The 27889-nt window shown below is 40.6% G+C and overlaps 1 protein-coding gene across 1 annotated transcript; it reads left to right on the top strand.

Annotated features, from left to right (window-relative positions):
* Positions 1-26571, top strand: LOC132126155 (sortilin). The gene is made up of 20 exons (XM_059537259.1): positions 1-417; positions 15370-15429; positions 17239-17312; positions 17520-17622; positions 18213-18374; positions 18453-18526; positions 18801-18850; positions 18939-19066; positions 19359-19503; positions 20091-20246; positions 20332-20438; positions 20857-20959; positions 21282-21453; positions 24113-24303; positions 24429-24618; positions 24740-24856; positions 25046-25154; positions 25578-25690; positions 25935-26055; positions 26144-26571. Exons 1-20 carry the CDS (start codon positions 160-162, stop codon positions 26156-26158), a joined length of 2448 nt encoding a protein of 815 aa, XP_059393242.1. The 5' UTR covers positions 1-159; the 3' UTR covers positions 26159-26571.
* Positions 26572-27889: the final 1318 nt, after the last annotated feature.

The following is a 27889-nucleotide window of genomic DNA, read 5'->3' as shown; positions in this document are numbered from 1 at the left end:
TTAAACAGTCCCTGAGTAAGAGCAGTGCGAACAGCGTCTTCTTCACTACAGAGATGCGTCACAGCGTAAACACTGCTTGTGCGGTTCTGGTACCAATAAACCTGCTATTTATGGATATTTAGACAGGAGACTTGTGCACGTTGAACGGGAACGGGAACCATGAGCACCATATTCTGTTGTGTTTTGGGTGTATTATTATCAGTGGCTGTTTGCACTGACTTTGAAGAGAGACCCAGCAGCTCCAAGAGGAGTGAGCAAACCATGTTTCTAAAGAGTCACAAATCACGAAATCTGCTTAGTTTGGAGGATTTACAGGAGCCAGACCATGTCAAGATGAAAAGGAGTGAAGAATCCGCGCAAAATCAATGTCAATCACTGCACGGCTATGATTCTACTTTAAAAAACAATACTCATACGGTAGGTCACAATATCTCTTTATATTATAATATTAATGAAAAGTTTGGTGTATATAATTTTTGTGAAAATTATTTTGAATCTATTTTATGATTTTGTGAAACATTTTTCTGTTTTGTAAGAATAACTTAAGTTTACTAAGTCTATTTATTTAGTTTAATTTTAATTTTTATTTTTGTATTTTCTTTACATTTATTATTTTTCCCAGCTACTTCGAAAGCTCTTCCTAAATTTCTAGGAACGGTAAATCACAAAAGTGAGATCATACTACTGGCCTCTGGTCTGAGATTACCTAATAATGTACATCACTTCAGCAAGCGAATGCTATTACTCTGTGCTTTTTTATTTCCAGAAAAAGCACTCAAACAACAGGCTATTTGTGAAGTTTTCCAGATGGCTGATATCAAATAAACATCAAAAACAAACTCAGCATGAGTTTTTGTGTTTGTTCCTTTAAGACATTCCACAGATTTCATCTTAATGCCAAAAGAGCAAATGCATTCATCCTCTTGAAGTGCCTCTAATGTCTCTGCGAGCTGTTTCTGTTATATTTATGTACATATGTCACAGGGTCAGGTGATTCTTCTTAACCAGATCCAGTCAGAGCTCGTTCATTACAGCAGCCCATGACTGATTACTAACCCTTAAGAAGTCAGTGAACATGCTGTATCTCTAGCCTATATTACATAAATCTAAACCTCTCCCCAAGCACATTTATGTTTTACCAGCAGTTGGCATGATTCTGTAAATGATAAGCTACATGTATATCAAGCTATATCATTCATATCAGTCCTGTTCTATGAAAAGCATCCTCTATGTATCCAGATTCAGAGCACGCTAACTCTACTTTCAGTGAAAGCAATCGGTCATGAGTTTAGTCTAATTGCTGATAGAGAGGGACTGTTGTTGTTGTTAAGAAACCACACTGATCCAGTTCTTTTATAGCCAGTGATTTTGGCTCTGGTCCTTTCACATTCCGTCCAGCATAAATGACTGTGCAAGTGAAATGTTTCCTCCAAGAAAGGAATGTTTCTGAAATGGGAAAGGCTTGGGGCATGACAACATTGCAGTGGGCAAAGTATTTGAAGGCAACATCTCAAAAATAATTCCTTGTTGAATTCACACCTGCATTAACTTGCATGCAGTTTTTTCTTTAGAATTCCTGCCAACTGTACATGTAAAGTTCCTGTGGTTGAGGTTACTTTGATGTAAAACCTTTATTTTGACCCTAAAATATTGATTTAAGGCTACTTGAGGTGGAGATTTTATATATTGTACACTGAAACACTCAATGGTCCTATTTAAACAATATATAACATTTGTAAAACTATGCTGGCAAGAGGAAACTAGTATTTCCTTCCGCCAAAATGTTTACATGGTGCTAATCTAATCATTTTTGGGTCGTGATGAAAGGCGTTCACACAGCTGAGATGTTTACTTGTTCTAGCTTATCTACACTGCATGAAACACATGGTAAAATATTTAATAGATAGATATATTTTAATATCTTTGGTGAAGCACTGATTAAATGTTACTTTTTCGGACAATGATTTCAGCCTACCAAAACCTTTTGGGCCGAATATTTTCATTACTGGACATTTCAATAGGAATTGTTCACCCAAGCAAGAAATTTTGCTGAACATGTACTCACCCTCTCAGGCCATCTGAGATATAGATGAGTTTGCCTCTTCGTCTGAACAGATTTGGAGAAATTTAGCATTGGATCATTTGCTCACCACTGGATCCTCTGCAGTGAATGGGTGCCATCAGAATGAGAGCCAAACAGACGATAAAAACATTTACACACAACTCCAGTCGGTTAATTAATGTCTGAATTAATGAACCGAAAACCTGTTTAATTGTAAAACAAAATTCATCTTTAAGATTTTTTACAACTATTTTCCAAAATCCTCTATCCATAATCTAGCTTTCTCCGGTGAAAAAGCAAGACATGACAAGATTTGTTTTGTTTTAATCAGGACAGAAATATGCACAGATCAGAAGACCCATTGGTGAGCAAGTAATGTAATGCTAAATTTCTCCAAATCTGTATCAAGAATGTTGGAAACCAAACAGTTGCCGGTAGCCATTGACTTGCGTAGATTTCTTTCCCGCTACTTTGGAAGTCAGTGGCTACCGTCAACTTTTTGGTTACCAACATTCTTCAAAATATTGTCTTTTGTGTTCAACAGAAGAAAATAAATCATACATGTTTGGAAGTTACAACCTGAGAGTGAGTAGATGATGACAGTATTTAGATTTTGGGTGAACTATATCTTTAATTAACGCTTCTCCAGTGACATGTTTTGGCTATTTCAGCATCTGTTTCATGCTAGAACACACAAACGTCTCAGCAGTGTGGATGCATTTCACAGATGAAGAAACAACTTCATCTATATTTTGAAAGGCCAGAGGGTGAGTACATCTTCAGAAAACTTTCATTTTTGGGTGAACTGTTTGTTTTATAGTCTCTATACTGTTCTGGTTTCGATATGTTTTTTGTTTTACTTTCTTCACCAGATTGCATTGAAATGTACTAGCATGCCTTTTTTCAACTAGCTGCATGACTTAAGCTGTCATGTGTGTAGCATTAACTTCTTGTTTCTAATAAAATTTCAACATCACAGTTAACACCAGCTGGATACCCAGTGAGTTACCAATCATCTATAGACTAAATTATAGATAAAATGTAATTAGTTGTCAGTGACGCATCTTTTTTATGATCTAAAGGCATTATTAAGTTGCTTACAGTGGTAAGTTTAAAGTATAAATTTCTCAATCTGTTTCAGTCCAAAATGTGCAACAAACCAACCATGGTGTTGCTCAAGGTTCTGCGGTCACTCGACGTGAAACCTGGCTGCTGATCGTCTTCTGCCTGATGGAATTTATGATCTGCCGGAGCAATTAGAAACTTTACAAGCTCACAGTAAAGTCTTTTTAACAAGTGCCTGTAGATTCCTCAAATGCAGTCTGGGTGAACTTACAGTGGTATTCGTACGCGTATTCAAACAGCTTTGTGGGTGAAGTTGGCGCTTGAATGATTTGACACACTCTTTTGGTAGCTGGAAAACTTTTTGAGACTCCACTCTGGATGCTGTGCCAGTGTGGAGTTGTTTATGTGAGTCTAATGGAAACATAAACACGGCTCCATCTAATGAACTGCTGACCTCTTACCCATTTCGCCAGGACTTTCCAGTTAAGAAAACATGGTTTAAGTTCTTGACTCCAAGATATTTCTGTGCATGTTTTTTGATTCATGTGTTTGCATTTGCCCACCTGTCTAAATAGAACTTATTTTAAGACCAACTTGAGTCGCGTCTGTTATTAAACTCAAATTCTATTTTTTACTGTCTAGAGATGAAGTCATGTTTGTTATTGGTACTGTGAATCCATTTGGATCAAGTCTAAAACTTATTTTGGCTGGACCTGAGCTTCAAAGGCTGTTTACCAGTTCAGTGCAAGGGAAAGACGTCCAGGTTTTTCCCCTTCCCAGTCCTGGGGAGAATATATGCAGAGAAAACATTTTCTGTCCTCTGAAATTCTCAGTGTTGGTGAGATGCCAGAAAAACAGCGTGAATGATGTTCCTTGTGGTTTTAACGTGTCCACTGGAGAGGGCTTGTGGAGCTAAGACCATAGATGGAAAGTAGTATGATTGTATAGGCTACTGTAATTTTCTAGACATTTTTGCCATTGTGAAGTATATTTCAGATATTTCTCTTGGAAAAGTCTGTCTGCCCTGTGATTGTTCTGGAGGATATCGAGGGCCCCATGGCCCCATGGCCCCACACAGGTGGCCCGTCTGTGTCTTAGTAAAGCAGACATGCTTTAATATTATTTGGCTTTCTCACTGCAGGATGGGCTTTCTCTCCAAATATCCCTTTTGGGTCATCAGACCTTTGTAATCAATGCTGATCTGTGACCAGTTTGCTTACCCTTTAATAGGGGTAGGGAATCACAGAGTCTGAGTCTGATTCCACGATTACCACACAGACAATTAGGAGTGTGTACCACTGCCTTAGGCTAGACACAAAAACACAGATGTAAATACTTTGAAATGTGGGGTGTATACATGAATTCCTGTAACCATGGCAGGACTAAGGGATTTTAATATACCTGAAGAAAACTGTCACAGTTAGCACAGTGGTTCTCTCTCTCTTTCTTGCTCTCTTTCTCAATTCAAATCAGCTATATTGGGATTGATAAACTGTACATTGTATTGCCAAGGCGTTTATACAACCAAGAAAAGAAAAGAAAAACGAAGAATAGGGAAATAAAAATGAAAATCTCTCTCTCTCTTTAAAGTAGAAAAGCTTTTGCATCCCTCATATTATATATAATATATATTGGGATATCAAGGTGTTCCTGGGCCATGCGAGAGACATAGTCTCTCCAGCGTGTCCTTGGTCTTCCCCAGAGCATCCTCCCAGTGGGACGCACCTGGAACACCTCCCTGGAACAGATGCCTGAACCACCTCAGCTGGCTCCTCTCGATTTGGAGGAGCAGCGGCTGTAATCTGAGCTCCTCCCTATGGAGAAAGTTCATTTCGGCCGCCTGTATCCGGGATCTTGTCCTTTCTGTCATGACCCACAGCCCACGGCCACAGGTGAGAGTAGGAACGTAGATTGACCATTAAATTGAGAGCTTCACCTTGCAGCTTAGCTCCTTCTTTACCACGACAGACCGGTACATCGACCGCATCACTGCAGAAGCTGCACCTACCTGCCTGTCAATCTCCCAATCCATTCTTCCCTCACTCGTGAACAAGACCCCAAGATACTTGAACTCTTCCACTTGAGGCAGGAGCTCTCCACCATCCTAAAGGGGACAAAGCAGCCTTTTCCGGCTGAGCACCATGGCCTCGAACTTGGAGGTGCTGATTCTCATCCCAGCCGCTTCACACTCAGCTACAAACCACCCCAGCGCACGCTGAAGGTCCTGGCCTGATGAAGCCAACATGACAACATCATCTGCAAAAAGCAGAGATGAAACTACATGATTTGATTATAATATTAATTTTAATTAAAAATGTATTAATTAGAATACTTTAGTATGTATAGTATATGCTAATCACACACACACACATATATATATATATATATATATATATATATATATATATAGTGACGTGGTGAAGAATCACTCGACAAGTTTTGGCTTCGTGAACAACAAAAGGCCCCGGAGGGTGGATTTTATTTACAATAATAAAAGGTGTAGGATGGCAAGCCGGTGTGTGGAGGCTGGTGCTTCACCAGGCGGCGGAAGTCGTTACAAAAGCGGAGGGTGCTATCCGGCTTTTGGACTATCACAATGGGGCTGGACCACGGACTCCGGGATGGCTCTATTACCCCCAACTTCAGCATTTGTTGGACCCTGTTCCTCAATATCCTGCCGACGAGCTTCCGGGTAGGGCCATTGTCTGACGACGACTCCTGGGGGTGTCCTAATGTTGTGCTGTAGCACGTTGGCCTGCCCGGGCCTGGGAGGAGAACACATCCTGGAACTGACTGACCAGGTGCTGCAGCTCCGTCTTCTGGGCAGCTGAGAGATTGGGGTTGACATCTACAACCACGGGTTCGGTGAGGCTCAGGCCACTACTTGGTCCCGGGTCCCCACCCACTTTATCAGGAGGTTGATGTGATAGAGTTGCTCCGTCTGCCGTCGTCCCGGCTGTCTCAGCCGGTATGTGACTGGTCCAATCCTCTCCACCACTGAGTAGGGCCCTTTCCAGGAGGCCAGGAACTTGCAGGCTGAGCTGGGGACCAGGACCATGACGCGGTCTCTGGGTTGGAACTCACGTGGTTGGGCTGCCCGGTCGTAGTGGCGTTACTGCGCTTGCTGGGCCCTGGTGAGGTGTTCCCGGACTAATGGCATCACTCGGTTGATCCGTTCCCTCATTTGTCGGACGTGCTCAATGATGGTGCGATGAGGGGCAGGCTGCTGCTCCCACGCTTCCCGGGCCATGTCCAAGAGCTCCCGTGGTTGATGGCCGAACAGGAGCTCGAAAGGGGGTGAAGCCAGTTGAGGCCTGAGGAACTTCACGGATCCCAAAGAGCACGTAGGGGTCCCAATCCCGCTTGTCCTCCGCTGCCACGCGTCTGAGCATTTGCTTGAGGGTTTGGTTAAATCTCTCCACGAGCCCATCCGTCTGAGGGTGATAGACTGTGGTCCTCAACTGCTTCACCCGCAGCAGCCTGCAGAGGTCCGCCATTAGCCGGAACATGAACGGGGTCCCCTGGTCAGTCAGGATCTCAGAGGGGAGGCCAACTCGGCTGGCCAGCAGAAACAGCTCCTGGGCGATGGACTTTGTGGTGGCCTTCCGCAGGGGGACTGCTTCTGGGTACCGGGTGGCGTAGTCGACGATGACCAGGATGTGCTCATGCCCACGGACAGACTTCGGCAACGGCCCCACTATGTCCATTCCAATCCGCTCGAAGGGCACCTCGATGATAGGCAGCGGGATGAGCGAGCTGGGGGGAGGGCTCCTGGGTGACGTGGCCTGACAGGTCGGGCAGGCTTCGCAGAACCGCTTTACTTCGGCCTCCAGGCCCGGCCATTGGAAGCGGTCGCGGATGCGTTGGGTGGTGTTGGCTGCCGCGAGGTGACCTGCCATGGGGTGGGAATGTGCCAGCTCCAGGATGGTCTCGGTCTTGGCTCGAGGCACAACTAACAACTTTTTCTCCTCCCCCCTCCGCTGGGCGACACAGTACAGCAGGCCATTCTCCAGAACAAAATGTGGGAGAGGGTGGGGCCGTGGGAGGACGTCCTCTCCATCCACGACTCGCACTTGTGCCCAACAGTGCTTGAGTCGGTCGTCCTCCCGCTGTTCCCTGGCGAACGAGCCCCCTCCAGCAGCCTGTTGGTACACATCATAAAATAAGTTAGTAGACGGGGAGGGGGACTCACCTTCTCTCCCACTGTCGGAGGCGAGCAGCGCCGGACGGCGGCGGGGTGCTCGAGGCCGTCTCCATCTTGGACGGTTTCCCTCGGGGCTGGCAGGCTGAGTAGCGGCGGTGAGCTGTCTGTCGAAGCCGGGCCAATCCCTCCCAAGAAGTACGGCCACCGGCAGGTCCTTCACCAGGCCAACCTCCACTGGCCAGGCGCCTTGGGGTGACGAAATGGTGATTCTTCGGGCTGGTACTTGGCGAGGGTCTCCATGTACACAGGTAATCGGGAGGAAGCTTTTCTGGCCGCTTCGAGGGGTGCACAACTACGACTGGATGAGGGTGACCGCACTGCCTGAGTCCAGCAGGGCTCGTAAACGTTTCCCTTCCACCGTCACTTCTGCTTCGGGGGCTCCCGACGGTACGTGCTGGTGGATGATGCAGCCTGCCAGCCACGCTCGCGGGGGTGATGGTGATTCAGCGCTGGGCATGGGCTCACCCCTTGGTGGGGGAACCGTCGGCCTGCTGACCGGTAGGGGTGCGCCTTCGAGCGCCTGGACCACCCTCCAGGGAAACGGCGGCGCTCGGTCCCCGGCCTCGCGGTGATGGACGGCATCCGCCAGCTCGATCGCCTCCACAAGTTCCTGGGTGTTGGCAGGGTTCCTCATTCCAACTGCTTGCCGATGGGCGCGGGGTAATGCGCGGAGGAGGCGATCGACCACCACTCGCTCCGCTACCTGTGCTGCAGTGGGGCTTCCTTCCAGCAGCCAGTGTTGAGCAATGCAACTGAGCTCGTGTCGTGGGTGTCCAAACGTGCTCCAATGTGGGTGGGCTGTCAGTCACTTGCTGCTTTCTGGAGAGAAATGAGAGAAAGGGGTTAGTCCAGCGTGGATTCGGCTCGAGACCAGTGTCTGTTTTGTCTGCTCAGCATGTGCTGCTTAAGAGCCGTGTTCTGATGAGCTGCAGCTGTGACCGATCAGCCGGCGGTGAGGACGTGCAGGTGTATGCCGTTGGTTTCCAGGGCGACGCTGATTCCTCCTAGGACGCTTGTCACAAAATATATATATATATATATATATATATATATATATATATATATATATATATATATATATATATATATATATTTGTGTTACATATTTTTACATATTTGTGTTAATTTAATTCAACTAAATATTTAAATATTTGTGTAATAAATTTTATTTATTTGCCCTTTTTTTTCTTTCTTTTTTTTTCTGCAGATCTCAAAACTCCAGTATAAAAACTGTACCAACCAACAATCTTTAAAGCATTACATCACCAAAGTGTGGACTCATAGGTGAACCATAAGTGTATTGGACTGCATTTAGGATAGAGTCATAGAGTTTGTTTAGGGCCTTTCATTGAGTCGTGTTCTTTGGTCTTCTTCAAACTAAAGGAACATTGCATACTCTCAATGTCTTCTCATCACCCTTTAATCCTCCACTGGCCAAGACTTGTTGGCGTGATGCAGCCCATTCTTGGCAAGCCTGTTTTGTTGGCCAAGACAGGGATGTCAGCATGTTTCTTTCCCTCTGGTTTAAATATGGCAAGGAATGGAGAGGCAACCACTGTAGCCATTATTCAAAGACACATAACTGAGTAGGGAACACTGGCCCTGGAGTTTGTGCAGGTGTTTTAGATGACTTGTTCTTGCTGTTCTGGAACACATGTACTATTCAGGGGCTGTTTTGAGGTGGGTTGCATCAGAGGGACATTGGCTTGGTTGGTAACATGGAAACTTTTGTTCACACTTTGGATTGTAAGAGTGCAAATTTCCATGGGCCTGGATGCTTGTGAATTTCAAAAAATGCTGTGGTTCTTTTGCTTCCCTGGACTAAGTACAGCTGCTTTTTAAATAAAAAAAGTATGTGTAAAAATTGCAAGAAGATGTCATCACAGTGCAGAAGTGAGAAACGGGGTATTCTGTAGCATGTTTATTGATCCCGACGGGCTTTGGTGGAATTGCAGAAATATAGAGTGGATGTGATTCATAGAAAGATATAGACAAACATGTCCAAATGGACCATAAAATAGTAAATGAGATACTCAAAATGGATCTTAATGCTTGAATTAAAAACATGAATTCATATCATATCAGAAGTTTTTTCTTTACTTGATCATTGTCAGGAAATAACAGGAGGATGCAAGATGCAAGTAATATCAGTTTATTAAATGATTGGTCAGATGAACAGACACAGGTCGGGGACAAACACTCAGGTGGTAACTGAAGCAGGGACGAGATGGCGATCCGTTGGTGGTGAGGTGATAGCGTGCTTCCGAAAACCCAGGAACCGTAAAACATCCAGACAACACGAAGAACTGACGAAATCCAGACGACACGAAGAACTGACGAAATCCAGACAAAGAACCTTGCAGACGAAACGCGAGAACAGGACACACACAGAGGAACAACCACAATGATCTGACAACATGAGAGGGAAATTACTGGGGATATAAAGGAACTTGAAATGAATGACAGCTGGTGACACTAATCAACACAACGAGTAACCACACAATTACACTCACGCAGACACATCAGAATGAGACAGCCGATTCATGAACCGTGACAGTACCCCTCCCCCTAGGAACGCCTCCTGGCGTTCCCCGACAACCTTACCTGTCAATTGTAATCATCGATAAGGGAGTGATCCAGAATGTCTCTAGCAGGTACCCAACTTCTCTCCTCTGGACCGTAACCCTCCCAGTCCACCAAGTACTGAAATCCGCGTCCCCTCCGTCTTGAGTCCAGAATGCAGTTTACCAAATACATGAGTTCCCCATCTACGAGTCGCGGCGGGGGGGGTCGGGTGGGGGACCGGGGCAGGCGGATTAATGTGAGAATAAAACACGGGCTTGACTTTAGACACATGGAAGGCGGGGTGAATTCTCCTGTACGCAGGAGGGAGTTTGAGTCGGACTGTCACCGGACTAATAATCTTGGTGATAGGAAATTTAGGAGCTAACTTGTTAGGCACGGAGCAGAGAGGAATATTCTTGGTAGAAAGCCACACCTTTTGACCCACGACGTAAACGGGAGGCTTTGACCAGTGGCGATCGGCCTTGGCCTTCATGTGCCTCCCCGCTTGGAGTAGAGTCTCACGGGCTCTAGTCCAAGGACGGCGGCACCTCTGGACGAATGCGTGAGCAGAGGGGACCGCGACCTCGGATTCCAGGCTCGGAAAGATTGGTGGCTGGTAACCTAAACTACACTTAAATGGCGAGAGGTCTGTGGATGACACTGGTAAGGAATTGTGGGCGTACTCCACCATAGAAAGCTGTTGGCTCCAGGATGATGGATTCTTAGCAACCAAACATTGCAACATTCTCTCGAGGTTCTGATTGGCTCGCTCTGACTGACCATTGGTCACGGGATGATAGCCCCCAGTAATTTACAAAATTCTTGCCAAAATTTGGATACGAATTTGGAACCCCTGTCAGAGATCACGTCCATCGGGAGGCCATGTAACCGAAAGACGTGATCTATGACTGTGACCGCTGTCTCCTTGACTGAAGGTAATTTGGGTTGGAGGGCGGGAGGGCGGTGACAAAATCTAGAACGATATGGGACCAGGGTCTCGAAGGGACAGGCAGCGGTCGAAGTAGCCCGTCTGGGGGTTGGTTAGATGTCTTACCAGTGGCACAGACTGAGCAAGCCAAAACAAAATCTTGAATGTCGCGAGCTATCAATGGCCACCAGAATCGTTGTTTAACTAGAAAACTAGTGCGAGTCACTCCTGGATGACAAGCCACGTTGGAGCAATGACCCCATCGCATAACGTCGGACCGTAACCCCTCCGGAACAAACAAACGACTCGGTGGGCAACCAGGCAGAGACGTTACCCCTTCTAAGGCTGTCTTGACCTTCGATTCGACCTCCCATACCAGAGTGGAGATGACAACTTTCTCAGGTAAAATACACTCAGGAGTCACCGGGCATTCGGATGGATCATAAATACGAGACAAAGCGTCGGGTATGATGTTTTTGGACCCCGGGTGGTACGAGAGAACAAAATCAAAACGTCCGGAAAAAAAGAGCCCACCGAGCCTGCCTGGAGTTGAGTCTCTTAGCCGATCTGATGTATTCAAGATTCTTATGATCGGTCCAAATGATAAAGGGTATCCCCGAACCCTCTAAGCAATGACGCCATTCCTCCAATGCTAACTTAACTGCCAACAAATCTCTGTTACCAATGTCATAATTACGTTCGGCAGGCGATAGTCGATGAGAAAAAAAACGCGCAGGGATGCATCTTGTCTTCTGAAGAAGCACGTTGTGAAAGCACTGCTCCTACTCCCACCTCTGACGCGTCGACCTCCACCACGAACTGACGTGTGGGATCAGGGGTGACAAGAATGGGAGCCGAAACGAAGCCACTTTTGAGGTTGGTGAACACTGCCTCGGTAGTGTTCTTCCACCTGAACGTCGTTCGGGGGGAGGTCAAGGTAGTCAGAGGTGCGACTAGTTGGCTGAAGTTGCGAAAGAAATGCCGGTAAAAATTGGCGAACCCCAGAAACTGCTGTAGGGCCTTACGGGAATCTGGACTTGGCCAATCTACCACAGCCTTAACCTTGTCAGGATCCATGCGCACTCCCTCAGAAGAGATGATGTACCGTAGGAAGGGAACAGACTGTCGGGAAGGCCGTGCTCTCCCCACCTGCATGGGCTCGTGGTCGAATGCTGGGCTGACCGCGCTCGCACCACCAGGCTGGTGGTCCTCCGTGCTGGGCTGTGGACGGCTGGAGTGCGTCAACCTGGTCACGCAATTCAGAAGAGCGTCAACTCTCAGAGCGAGTTCTAACAGTACGTTCAGCGTCTCTGGTAAGTCCATGGCATAAATCTCCTTATGAACGCGGTCAGCCAGCCCATGCAGGAACATATCCCACTGCGCTTCCTCGTTCCAACGGCACTCTGCGGCCAGGGTGCGGAACCGAATGGAAACGTCCGCCACCGAGCCTTCTCCCTGTCGCAGTTCGCGAGTAATCTGGCCGCCTCCTTACCTGCCACTGCACAATCGAACACTCTCCTCATCTCTTCGGAGAGTGCCTGGAACGAGGTGCAACAGTTGTCTCCGTTCTCCCACACTGCCACCTTTGTCTGTTCGCTTTGGAAAGTGTATGGCTGTAAGGCGAAATGCATTGGAACATCTCGTGAGGAACGCTCTGCAAAATTCAGGCTCACCGGAATATCCCTCTGGTCTGGGTAGGCGTGGCTCCGGTCCCTCTGCTGCCACGGGCGTTGGTGGTGGGGGAACGGGCAGCGTGGCGGGCGCAGTGGGAGTCTGTAGAAATTGTACCTGTTGGGTGAGCTCGGACACCAACCATGGCTGCATCCATGGTGAGGTCAGATCGTTCTGTCAGGAAATAACAGCAAGATGCAAGTAATATCAGTTTATTAAATGATTGGTCAGATGAACAGACACAGGTCGGGGACAAACACTGAGGTGGTAACTGAAGCAGGGACGAGATGGCGATCCGGTGGTGGTGAAGTGATAGCGTGCTTCCGAAAACCCAGGAACCGTGGAACATCCAGACAACACGAAGAACTGACGAAATCCAGACGACACAAAGAACTGACAAAATCCAGACGAAGAACCTTGTAAACGAAATGCGAGAACAGGACACACACCGAGGAACAACCACAACGATCTGACAACATGAGGGGGAAATTACTGGGGATATAAAGGAACTTGAAATGAATGACAGCTGGTGACACTAATCAACACGACGAGTAACCACACCCACACAATTACACTCACGCAGACACATCAGAATGAAACAGCCGATTCATGAACCATGACATTCATGTAGATTTGGTTCCAAGAAGGTTTTATTTTATTTTATTTTGCGATTAATTAACAGTCCCCTGTATATATATATAAAAAATAACAATTTGTTTTATTGATTTATAAATACTTAATATTTGGCATATTTTTGCACACAACCCTGTTACCACATAATCTTTATCTATTAAATAAAAAATACCCAGGAATGTGTGGCTCTGTTCCAAAACACAGTGAGCTTTCTACATAGGAATCATTTTAATAAATCATTGGAACACTGCTGAGACAGTCTGCTCTAAATGACAACAACATTGCTTTTAACCAAATTATATATATATATATATATATATATATATATATATATATATATATATATATATATATATATATAAAAATGTATTATTTCCAAAAAATAATAATAATAATCGAACACTATTTTACAAGTCCCGACCAATTTGTATGTATTTTATGAGGTGGTTAATACATACGAAGTTGTATGACCTAACTCATATGATTTTGTATGTTTTCTGTGAGGGGTAGGTTTAGGGGCAGGGTAAGGGGTGGTCATTCATATGAATTCCAAAACATTTGCCATCTTGTAAAATACACACAAAATTTGTACAATCAGCTCATACGAATTTGCACAAATTAGCAACCCCGTGAATGTACAAATTGCCATGAGATTGGGTTGAATAATCCCAGTGTGGTGAGAAGATTTTAAATAATAATGCTGTAATTATAATGCAGTTCTATTTTACCCTGCTGTATATGCATTTAGCAACATACTCTATTGAAATAAATTTCTCATAACAAAGCAGGAATTGCTGTCTGTGTAAAGTGAACACTTGCAAGGTTCCATATCAGAGCTCACAAGCTTTCAGAGCAGAGCCTGTTTATGTGTGTTTGGACTCTCTTTATTCTTTTCCCTCCTTTTCTCTCCCACAATCTCTTGGACATCATTTGCGCTCTTGTTCTCAGTGTGTGAGGCAGATTAAAAATGTGGGGCACTCGCTCTGTTCCTCAGACACACACACACACACACACACACACACACACACACACAGACCATCTGGGTCTCGCATTCCAGTGAATAAAACTAAAGGGAGGTTACACACTCGACTGACAGCGGGCCTGTCCTCTTAAATGTGCCCTTACACACAAACACACACATTCCCAAGCAGTGTGGGGCGTCTGACAGCGACACAGCCATCTGTCGAATCAGCAGTGGTTTCTGTGTGCATGTCTCTACATGGTTCTGCTTCCCCATGGAAAGATAAATCCCAGCACTTGTGTTTTTCTTCCTAGAATCACCAGGATTTTTCTGATTAAGCACTGTAAATGTGTTTGCATAGTTGCCTATTATTACACTATTTAAATGGCGTTACTAAAATAAATGTAGTGTTTTTTAGCTGATTGTTGATCGGTTTAACTTCCTAAAGGGTTCCTTTAATGTCTCGGCATGTAGAGTAAAAAGATTAAATGGAGAAATATCCTGCTTTTCTGATGAAAAGACACTACCCCTCACATGAATCTTGTTTAGTGCTTTAAAAGAAATCTCAAGAATGTCTAAACCGATTTAACTCAATTATTGCTCTAAATTCTTCCAAAACCAGATTTTCTGAGCATGAGTGTTTTATTGTATGTCATCAGTTGTCTACTTTGTGTCTGATTGTCTCCAAAGAATTGAAAAGCTTAACCCTCAAATCAAAACATTTGTTTTAAAATCAAATGTGCATAAAAATGCTGTTTGCTGTCTATAATACAGAAAGGAGAATTTCTCCCATATCCTTAAAGCATGTTTTTCTTATAATAGATTTTTTTTGTTGTGTTTGTGTGACAACCTTCTGCTCAGTATTGGATGTTTCTTATTATTAGCTATGCAAAGCTGTAGTTTAGAGTCCTGTTTTTAGTCTTTTTTTTTTCTTCTTGTTTTATATTTTTAGTCTGATTCCAGCCTGCAATCTCATCCGTGGACTACAGTTAAACAGCCTGTGGTGTTTAGTTTCACCACAGAAGCGATCTGAAAACAGACCTGCTTTTGGACTGAGAGACCAGGAGAGAGAACAATATTACATGAGATATTAAAGAAAATGAATGTTTTGCATTAATTTGAATTTATTTTGATTTATGCAGGTTACTTTTGGAGAGATAATTTGATAAGATGACATCACCGGTGCAAGGATTATGAAGATCATCCATCTCCAGAATTTTAACTGCAATGTTTATTTGCAGTTGTGCAATCTTTATTATGTCTCTACTTCTCTTTTTCAGCATAACTTCAATGACCTGAGTGGCACGGTGTCTCTGGCCTGGGTTGGAGACGACACAGGGGTGAGACAAATTTGACTTATTATCTAACATAAGAATACAGTTAGCAATTAATGGCGAATTGCTTAAAGGTGTATATATACTTTAATTTAAAAAGGCAGCATTAAATTGCTAATGAATGCTGTTCTTTTGAGCAGCACAACTGTTTTCAACATTGACAATAAGAATTTTGTCTTAAGCAGCAAATCAGTATATTAGAATGATTTCTGAAAGATCATGTGACACTTAAGACTGGAGTATTGATACAAAAATTTCAGCTTTGCATCACAGGAATAAATTACATTTAAAATATAGATTTTTGAACAGTAGTGTAATCTACACTGTAACGTGAGGCCTTTATCATATTAGTGTGACATATAGTGTAAAAAAAAAACTACTGCATCAGCATTCAGCAAATGTTGTAATGCCACACCAAATTATCTTTTTTGCTTTAAATTTAGGCCAATCTATGGCCTTATTATAGTAATTTAGCATCCTCATAACAAACCCACCATGACATATAGCATTGCACCACTGAAAACAAAAGTCAGCAGTTATTGCAATTTTTTGTAAATATAATCACAATAAAATTTTATTGTGCTTGAAAATTGTTATGACAAAACGTTCTGATTTTATATTCGAACCATGTTTCAAATATTTCCAAATTTTTCAAATATTTTTCCAAATAGGAAAAAAATCTTAGCACATAGAAATATTTGAGCCCTGATTGACATGCTTTGGGATTTGAGCCAACAACCTTCTGATTAGTCCCAATCCCTCAAATTCACTAAGCTACTATGTTTTCTAACCAGCAGCCAGTAGCTGTTCTGCGGTCACTTCATGATCTGACTCGCAGGAATCTGGCCCCTACAATCACATGTCAGTGTGAAACAGGAAAAAGTGAATTACAGCTTCAGAGGCTGAAAGACTCTTCAGAGCTTAGCTTGACAAGACCTCAAACCTTCATTAAGCACCAACAACACTAGAGGCTGAATCCGTTTCTATGGACGTACAAGCTGTAATTACTCCTCCAGCCCAGCCTTCACCCAACAGCAACACTCAAATGCATTTCTGTTAACTCTGTGCAAACACTTTCAAAGAATGGCGTCTTTTGAGACACCTTTTCTACTTTTGAGGTGTCATAATTAGCACCTTTCTGGCAATTACTTATTGCACCTCTGACAAATACTGTTCTATTTTTTTTTCAGACTCGTAAAAAAAGTACTTTCCAGAAATAATAATTTGGTAGAAAAAAAAAAGTATACTATTTATGTTTTTATAGACACAAATTTAGGGTGGGACACGATGAAGGGCTCCCCCCTGTTTTAAATAACCTTTAGTTTAAATTTTCATTGTTGACTGGACTAAAATATGTATAGTACAGGATGAGTCATTCATATTTTGGTCTTTTTTTTCTCCAAGAGAAAGGCTGAAAGATTAATTATTTACTTTCTGTTTTTCTTTTTTTTTCATTAAATATTTTTGATTAATGTTAATGATCGATTAATTACTAGGTAAATGTGTCACATTATGGAAGTAGAATAGAATGCAAATACCATTTCATTTTGACTTTAAAAGATAGAGACAGGAGTTTAATGAGAATGGTTCACTGTCCAATCAGAATCTTCTCGGCAAGCAGGAAGCGCCTGAGTTTGAGGGATAACTGGTTACATTTTGTGTGAAGGATGAGATTGTGTCTGTGCTCAGATCCAGGCATGTGTCCCGCAGTCTCTCGTCCGAGCCAGAGTTGAAATCTCTGTGAATGCTTCACGGCACTCCCGAGTCTTTCACATGCACATGCTAAAATCTCCACTGTGCCCTTCTCCTGTGCAGGTTCTGCTGGTGCTGACCACATTCCAGGTTCCTCTCTTTATCATGCGGTTTGGTCAATCCAGACTGTACAGAAGGTAAGAGTGTGTTTCAGGACAGCGTCCAAGCTCTAGCTAGAGTGATTTAGCAGGTTTTAATGCTACAATTCATAGAGTGTAATGAATCCGTTCACTTTCAGTGCTGTATTTGTCTGACATTAATGTTACTACACATCTGGTAGATGTTTTTTGTTTGTGTTGCTCTATCACATGATCCATAACTCCCTCTTATCTCTTCTGCGTCAGTGAAGACTATGGAAAGACATTCCAGGACATCACCGACCTCATTAACAACACCTTCATACAGACAGAGTTTGGCATTGCAATTGGTCCCGAAAATTCAGGGAAGGTGAAGATTTACTTCTACTCTGTAATATTGAACTGTTCTGAAAGGAATATTCCAGGTTATTTTCAATGTAATGAAAGTGTCTGTGGTGTGCTGTGAAAATTTGATGTGTGTAAAAGCAAACAGCAAGTTCATACAGGTGGAAAAGTAGTCCCACCTCTAAAGGATGGGCTCTAGTAACAATCATACACTACTATTCAAATGTTTATGCTCATTTAGTTGAGAAATTAATACTTTTATTGAGCAAAAGTGACAGTAAAGACTTGTATCATGTTCAAAAAAGGTTTAGATTTTTAATAAATGCTGTTGAAAACAAATGCTTTATTAAATGCTGCTTTGCTCAGCATTTAACCATTTAGCAGTCCTGAAAAAATATATGACAGTTTCTTTCCACAACAATATTAAGCAGCACAACTGTTTTCAATATAATGAGAAGAAACTGCTCTAGTGTTTGGTAGAGCAGTGTTTTTTTTATATTAAATGTATGCTTCAACAAAAATTCAACTTTTACAAGCTTCTCTTTCCATTATAGTTTCCTCCACTTGACTGATCATTTGATTAAATACTGAACAGGTTTATGATCTGACCCACAGGTGATCCTCACAGGTGATCTAACTGAGGGGAGAGTTACCAAAATCTTCCGTTCGGTTGATTTCGGCAAGAGCTTTGTGACCTCTGAGCTTCCCTTCCATCCGTTAATGCAGATCAGATACAACCCCAGAGACAGCAACATACTCGTGGTCCACAGCATCAATGTAAGAACCCTTACAAATTCGTTTCCTACTGTTTCATGCAAAAGAACATGTACTAACACTGTTTTCTTAATTTTTCAGTATGACTTGTGGCTGTCTGAAGACTTCGGAGCCAGTTGGAGGAAGATCCATGAGAGGGTGTGTCTTATGAAATGGTATGACCAGGTTTTGTTTTTCATATAGCAAATGTGTGGCTCCATTATAACACAATTTCCAACTATTCCTTTGAGCTTTACAGTTCTAACACTTAAAAAATATATTCTTGATCGCATTTGATTTTGTTTACTGAAGAAATTGAGGCCTTTAGTTAGATCTGTAGTGCCATCTTATATAGGACCATCCTTAACAGAGATAGCTTTTGGTTGCAGTGGTGAATTCATCATGGACAGATCATAATTTTTCAATTTATCTGCTTGCCTGTCATTTCAGGGGAATTGATGACGCTATTTTCTTAACCACAAACCCCAATGGATCCTGCAGTGAGTGGCTTTTAAGGATTTGAACAGTGTTGGAAATGGAAAGACGCTTCCTTCTTGTTGTTCCTCATTGAATTTCTCTCTCTCTCAGGTGACCAGGGAACGCTTGAGCTGAGGAAATCTTTAGACTATGGCAAAACATTCAAAACTATAGGAAGCAGGATTTATTCCTTTGGCCTTGGTGGACGCTTTGTTTTTGCCTCAATCATGACTGACTCGGTGAGCTCTTATGATGTATTGTGTGTAATTCTGTTCCAAAATCAAGTGTGCTGCCTACTTAGATTACATTTACAAAAAAGAGAGATAGGCCTACTTTTGACCAAAATCATTACATAAACACTACTGTTAAAAGGTTTGGGGCTGCAAAGAAGTCACTTATGCTCACCAAGGAGCATTTATAGGATCAAAAATACACAGTAAATGCAGCATCACATTAGGTCTTTTACTAGAGCTGTGTCATGTGAGACTGAAATCACATGCAGATATCAAGAACACTTCTTTTCTTTTGCAGGGTTCCACACGCATGATTCACGTCACAGTAGATCAGGGGGAAACCTGGGATATGGCTCAACTCCCCACCGTTGGACACGAGCAGTTTTACTCCATTCTAGCTGCAAACAACGATATGATCTTCATGCACGTAGACGAACCTGGAGGTGAAGCAAATGTTCACTGTTCCACAAAATATACTATTTGAAATAATAATGTGTCTATGCAATATCCAGATATACTGTATATCGTATTGCTGAGACATGAGGTTTGGATCAGTTTCATTTGAATAATATTTGTATTCTTTTATAGTAGGCTACTTTGCAATAGCTGCTTTTATTTAATAAATTAGCTTTCATTTTTATATTTTCAGTTTTCAATTTTCATTCATTTTCAATTTAAATTTTAGTTTAAGTACAAGTTTGTTTGTTTTTATTTTATAATTTGCTTTAGTTTTTTACTCTTATTTACTTACTAACTTTACTCATGAACATATTTTACTAGAACATTTAAGTTTTGCCTAATGTTTATACTTTATGTCAGCTTCATTTCAATCAATGATTTTGGTAACAATAACTGCACTGGTATGGATTTTGTGTATGTTTTGAAATAAAACCTTAAAAAAATTAGAAAACATGATGACAGATTCTGTGCTGTGTGTACAATATTCCAGGCCAGCCAGTATTATATGAATATATGATTTGTAACCTTGACATCAGAACCTAGGGACTAACAATTGTATTTACTCCATCAGACTCCGGAATTGGTACCATATATGTGTCAGATGACCGAGGTATAGTGTTTTCCAAGTCTCTGGAACGTCATTTGTACACCACTACAGGCGGAGACACAGACTTCACCAACATCACCTCTTTGAGGGGTGTATATATGACCAGTGTGCTCGCCGTGGGTAAGCCTGTGACTGTAATTATAACAACACATTAAGGAAGAATTAACATAAAACATATTGTCTGATGTGTGTCTTCCCTCTCCAGATGGCTCTGTGCAGACAGTGATCACATTTAATCAAGGTGGAGAATGGCAAACACTGCAGAAACCCTGGAACGGAGAGTGTGACTCCACTACTGTGCACCCGGACAAAGTGAGAGCCTCACAGAAACCACACAGCCAGAATGTAAACTTTATTTTAGACAAAAATCATAGAGAAAATTTTGTTCGCCCTAAAAAAACAATGAATAAGAAATCATCATTAAGTCTGTATATTACCCAATATTAAATATGTTCATTGTGCTATTATTGAATAGTTCATAATTCTAAATGCTTTCTCAGAGCAAAAACACTTGGCACTGTGAAACTGCAATAACTATTTAAACCTTTTGAAATGCTTTCAGTGTTGCCATCTTTAACATTGCCTGTTCTGTTGTGGATAAGTAAATGATTTTATGCAAATGTATGACGAAATATTTATTTTGTTCCTGAAAATAAGCACCTGAATTGCAGAAACAGGATATATGTGTGTGATTTCATGTTAATGTCATGTCCATCTCTGTCTTCTACAGTGTAGTCTGCATATCCATGCCTCCTACAGCATCGCTATAAAACTGAACGTGCCCATGCAGCCCCTCTCCGAGCCCAATGCCGTGGGACTTATCCTGGCACATGGTGATTACAGCCCACATTTCTCCATCACATGTCTTTCTACAAGGCAAAACTATCCCTGAATCACATTCAGTGTAAACCTTAGTATAACCATTTTCACCACCTCCAACTTTCAGGATGATAAAGAGAGTTTTATATTGTCTTTTTTTTTGTTTAAGAAAAACACACTCTGATTCTAGTAGAACTAATAAAATTTGTTATTTCTCTGACTAAAGAATTTTTATGCCTCTGTGTATGTGTGTATATATATATTTATGTATATATAATTAGATCATGTGTTTTACAAAACTGCTGCATTTCTCTTTTCCATCTGCTCTTTCATCAGGGAGTGTGGGAGGTGCAGTTTCTGTGCTTTCTCCAGACGTCTATGTGTCTGATGACGGGGGTTACACATGGTTTCAGGCACTGAAAGGCCCCCATCACTACGCCATCCTGGATTCAGGAGGCTTGCTTGTAGCGGTGGAGCACAACCCCTCACACCCTATTTCACAGATCAAGTGAGCTTTCTATCTAACATTTATGTGTGTTTATAATGATTTGACCTCCACATGAGAGATTAATGTTCCAATGTTACAAAAGGTCATATTATAACAAATTTATTTAAATGGTTATGTCTGGTTGACATGAGTAGAAAGTAATTGATTTTGTATTAAATTAAATGAACAATAGAAAAAAAAATTCCTTATAATTATTTTAATTTTAATTATAAGGATTTTAAATTATAAGGATTTTATGTATTTAAAGGGATAGTTCTCCCAAAAATGAAAATTCTGTTATTAATTACTCACCCTCATGTCGTTCCAAATCCGTAAGACCTTCATTCATCTTCAGAACACAAATAAAGAGAGAGATGGAGTAACAAATAAAGATATTTTTGATGAAATCCAAGAGCTTTCTGACCCTCCAGAGACAGCAATGCAACTGACACAGTTTATGGCCCAAAGAGGTATTTATCGTTAAAATTAGGGATGCACAGTATAAGTATTGGACTCGATACTCATACTCGTACTTGTTAAAATGCCCCGATACCAAACGCTGATACCAAACAGCATTTGATAAGTGCCATATTCAGACAAAGAAACACAGACAACAGACAGCAGAATAGTTTTATTAGAGATTAATGATGTCTACGAGGTATATGTATGCAATGAATATAATGAAAATAAAGTTTTCAGTATTAATGCCTATATAGCCGATGCGTGCGCAAGCTGATAAAGCACACTGAGTGGATTGAGCACACGGTGGTGGAGATGTGCGAGCTTGTCGAGTGAATATACCTTTCATCAGGGGCGTTACTAGGCACTTTTTAGGGAGGGTTCAGCGTCAGAGGACAGGGTGTGTGCATTTATTGATAGATAAATAATGTAATGATATCGGCATCTGTTCAGTTCTTTGTCATAAATGAAGTTTAATGTGATGCGGGACTAATAGTTTCCCATCCACTCATTCTATTATCAGAGTAAATGACAGAGATCGAGAAACATTGTGGAGTTATTTTATTCAAAAAAATAATAATGACACAGAAGCTGTTTGCATCATAGACCTTTATTTTTTAGCCTTAGAAAAAAAGTGTTATGTCATTTTTTTTAAATGTTTAGAAGTGGCAAAGTGACTGAAAAAAAAGGAATGGTTTAATATGGGGCACATCAAACATTATGCCAATCAAGACAATTACTGTAATATAGGTTTGTCTATATAAATTAATATTAATGAATATGATCTGAATATTTAAAATTATTAAAAATTAATTTATTCAGGGGTTGACTTGATGAGCATGTAGAATCTACTGCCTATGCCTATGTGTTTCTGCTCATTTTAGTATACAAAACATATATATTAATGCCCAGTATCACAGACAAGGGTTAAAGCCTTGTCCCAGACTAAAATGCATGTTTGAGCTCTCTTAACTGAACGCAACTTTCAACAGACATTCTATCTTAATAAATAAATAATATAATAATATATCCTTCCCCCTATCCACTCTCCCCAATTATTTTTAGCCTTATGGCGAAAATGAATCTAGCAGCCTGTGTGGAATGCACTACTTGTCTTTCTCATTCTGCACCAGTACAAATTCCTGCACGCATTTTGCTTGCTTGAGTGTTTCTGCATTATATGATTGGCTTTAAAATATAAATCGCATCACATTTCTGAAAGAAAAAAAAAAGTGACTTGTATTTGTGAAAACATCACAGTTGGGAAATTTATAACGAGTGGTTCTGTGCATTATTACAGCTCTAATGCTATTAAATTAAAGATGATGAACCATAGAGCAAAAAAATTAACAAAGAAAGAAACAAAAACTTGTAAAATACATTTTAATGGGCATAAGTAAGTAATAACCGAGGGATATAAAGTCAAACCAAATATTTTTCAGAGAGACCAGATATAATTTCTGAGATAGATAGATAGATAGATAGATAGATAGATAGATAGATAGATAGATAGATAGATTAGATAGATAGATAGATAGATAGATAGATAGATAGATAGATAGATAGATAGATAGATAGATAGATAGATAGATAGATAGATAGATAGATAGATAGATAGATAGATTACTAAATTAAGCTAACCAGCTACTATTATACATATTCTTTTGGTTTCTGTACCCAATAAAAAAAATTTTTTTACAAATGCAATAAAGATATCGGTGTCGGTACTCGGTATCGGAAAGTAAATAAAAGTATCGGTATCGGGGGAGGTACTGGAAAAAGTGGTATCAGTACATCCCTATTTAAAATAGTTAATGTGACATCAGTGGCTCAACCTTAAATTTATGAACCTTTGAGAATACTTTTTGTGAGCAAAGAAATGAAAAATAACAAATGTATTAAACTATTTCTTCTCTTCTTTGTTAGTCTTCGATACACATTCATGACGAAGCATGTGTGTGGTGCTGCTGATGTAGAACCCGAATGCGCTGCGGCTTGTTTTACGAGCAGAGGAATGAACCAATGATGTCACTGGACTATTAATTTGCATTATAAAGATGAACGTCTTTATAAATATATTTTCTAAATGAGGTTTAGAAAGAAGTGATTATAAGTAATAAATGATGAAAATTGTGTGAACTAGCCCTTTAAAATGAAAACTTTTATAGTAAATATATTTAATTCATATTTAATTCTTAATATTTTAATTTATTTTCACTAGATTTTCCACTGATGAAGGTCAGTGTTGGCATGTGCATAACTTCACCGATGATCCAATGTACTTCACTGGGCTGGCATCCGAACCTGGTGCCCGTTCCATGAATATCAGCCTTTGGGGCTACAGGGAAACTGTCCTGAATCAGAACTGGGTTTCTGTCACTGTTGACTTCAGGCAGTTGCTCTCTAGAGACTGTGAGTGATATAATATCTCTAAAAAGTATTTCATAAACTAATAAAAGCATACAGAATCCAGTCCAGAAGAGCATTCTTTAAATGGGTAAACAGTGCCCTGAACTAACCAAATACTACTGCTGCAGGTCAGGAGAATGACTACATCCAGTGGCTCGCTCACTCAAGCGATATTAGCGAACCCACTGATGGGTGCATGCTGGGATACAAGGAAAGGTTTTTACGGTTACGAAAAGACTCAGTCTGCTGGAACGGGCGGGATTACATTGTCACCAAGGAGCCCACGAATTGTCCCTGCACCCTTACTGACTTTCAGTGGTACGAACACATACAGACCTATCAATTACTCTCAATAAAGTACAGTGTGATTGATTTATTTATTATTCATGACAAACATTCCATCTTTGATTCCAGTCATTGTCTCTCTCTCTTCCTGCAGTGACTTTGGATTCTATCATGCGGAAAACAGTTCTGTGTGTGTGGAGCAGCCTGACCTTATTGGCCATTCACTGGAGTTCTGCCTGCATGGACGCAAAGAGCAGCTTCAGACCAGCGGGTAACAAATCACTCTATTTCCACTGCACAGGAGTTGAATTGAAATGTTCAGCAGGTGTAAAGCAATTTTTTGCATACATTGCTGTGCTAGAAAATCTATAAGCCTGATTTACTAAATTGTTGCATAAGAGTTAATGTTTTAATCACAGAATTATTTAAGTGCTAAACATTTTACTTTCTGTGATTGTAGTTACCGGAAAATTCCCGGAGATCACTGTGAAGGAGGAATAACTCCAGAACGAAAAGAGATTGATCTGAGTAAGAAATGCGTTAGTAATTTGCCAAGGACAGAGCTACTGGTAGGTTTCTATTGTATTATTAATGTTAAAATATACAGTAAAAACAGTGAAATATTATTACAATTTGAAAGAACTGTTTTACTGATTTCAAAGTGTAATTTATTCTTATGATTCCAAGCTGAATTTACAGACAGTCTTCAGTGTCACATGATCTTTCGGAAATCATTCTAATATGCTGATTTGATTCTGAAGAACCTTATTATCAGTATATGTTTTGTAGAAATTCTTTGCTGAATAGAAAGTTCAAAAGAACAACATTTATTTAAAATAGAAATTTTTTGCAACATTATAAATGTCTTTTACTGTCCCTTTTGATCGATTTAATGCATATTTGCCGAATATTAAAAAAAATAGAATGTTTTAATGATTGTTTAAAAAAAAAAAAACTCCACAAAATGATCTTTCCCATCGTTCATTTTTCAGACAGAAGAACATTCATTCAATTTGGCTCCTATAATCGCTGTGGTCATCGCTGTTCTGTTGATCAGTGCCGTTGCTGGTGTTATTTTCATCAAAAAATATGTCTGTGGAGGAAGGTTTGTGTCCCCATGTTCCTAAACATCACACAGAACATTGCATCATCTATGTCTATTTTTTTATTTAATTCTTCTTTAAAATGTTTTTATATTATTCTTGCATATATATATATATAATTACTGCTTTTATGCCAGAAAAAAAACTATGTTATTATTATACTATTGTTTTATCGTGCAGTACATTTGACAAGTTCATACAGTTTGTCTTATCTGTCTTATGGCTTCTTTTTAATGTCTTCGATAGGTTCCTGGTGCACAGGTACTCCGTATTAAAGCAGCACGCAGAAGCTAACGGTACCTATGGTGTGGATGACCTTGACACACTGGAGGGTGACAAGACACACTACCATCATGATTCAGATGAGGTACATACTACCACTCACTGGTAAAAACACAATTCATTTCCACAAAGTCTTTGAATAAATCCGGTCATTATGTTTTTGACATCTGTAGGACCTCCTAGAGTGACAAACACATGGATCATCATAAGACAGGAGATAAAACAGAAACCACAATGCCTACCCTTCCCATGACCTTCTATGTGTGTACATTCTGACCAATCGATTTGCTTCTGGCTACTTGGGGAAAGATTTTCAGTGATTCAGCACAGCAGGATTTGACTGCAAGGATAGAAATGGCGAAAAACATACATTTTCATAAAAGCATCCCCCGAAGGAGTTTTCTAATCCTCTGCTGAAAAGAGTTTCAATCTTTTTAATAATTTCATGTTATGGATTTGGGATGCACAAAGGATTTGAAGCAATTATGTTGCCATATATTTCAAATTTATGCGAGTTGATGCACAAAATCTGATGGCTGAGGAGTATTATTTAACTAAGCAGTACTTTGAAGGCCACTATAATTGGAGTATAATTTACAGATACATCAGACATGAGCTTTGAAGCGTGGTTAAAACTGATGTAAGTGCTTATTTTTTCATTCCTGATTTCCTGCATCAGGTATTAAACTTCACCAAAGGATTTTCAGCTTGGTTTTCTTCCTTTTTGCATATTAGGATGGTTTGAAGTATCTTGAAGCCTGTTTTTTTTCTTTTTTCTTTTTTTAATCCATTGTAAAAAATAGAAGCATTTTCACAGTTATTGTGTGAGCAAATCTGGATGAAGGTGAAGTGTTTAAAGGTAATATGTAATATTCCCTGGAAGCTTCATGTGTGAGTTTCACGATAGACTGAGACTTGTTTATAAAGTTTGTAGGCTTTATTCTACTAACATAACATCCCTGAGGATTTCAGTTCGGATCTTCAAGAAACTAGTTTAGCCAAGCTTTAGTCATTCCATGACATTTAGTCCTGCCATTACTGTTTGCTAAAATATACAATGCACTTGGCATATCTTCAATGCACAAGTTATAATACATTCTTCAGCATTCTTCATTTTTCAGTATTACCAATGCTATTCTCTGATGGTACAGTATCATTTGATGCAAGAAAAGATGGCACATTGTGTGGTTTTCAATCATGTTATTATAGTGCACCTTACACATAATGGATCTTAGAGATATAATAGTAACGTGGTATCAGTCTGACACCTTGTTGCTAAGTCAGCAATAACTGTATATTCAATAACAAGACAATATTTAATGTTAATTGTGACATTAAGTGTTTTTTTCTTTTTCAGAACAACAACTCATCCTTCATTGGGATGTTGACAACATTAAGTGCATCTATTTAGCAGCATAATCAAATATTGAAATGTATATTTTTTTGGTCTGTATTGACTGTCAACTCATAAATAAGCTAATTTGTAGTCAGTAAGCTGATTAAGATATGAGTGCATTTTTTTTCTGCACAGATAATAGATACAGGTACCTCAGGGTTTATTGAAGACAGTGGGCAACACATTTCATTGATGGGTTTGCATGTTGAAGGCAGGGTCCTCAGGTTTGAGATGGATAAACTTGGTTTTTCTGAAGTCATGTGTAAAATGCTGTACCATTAAATGTGACTGCCAACAACAATAAAACAAACAAGCAAAAAACTTCATAAAGTCCATGCTCATTGGATTGCCTTGAATCAAATGGGATCTTGATACACCTTGATGAACTGAATTCGCAAAGACTTTAAGAGGAGTATTGTCTCTCTCATTAAAGTGGGTATTAAAAAACATTCCTGAAATTGGAAGTTTTGTAGTCTCCAACCTATTGTCCCCAGTTTTGCACTGTACTGAGAAACGGGGTTAA

The sequence above is a fragment of the Carassius carassius genome, chromosome 44 (assembly GCF_963082965.1).
Source record: "Carassius carassius chromosome 44, fCarCar2.1, whole genome shotgun sequence".
Taxonomy (NCBI): domain Eukaryota; kingdom Metazoa; phylum Chordata; class Actinopteri; order Cypriniformes; family Cyprinidae; genus Carassius; species Carassius carassius.
The sequence above is the reverse complement of the archived record's forward strand: the minus strand, read 5'-3'. Positions and strand labels throughout refer to the sequence as shown.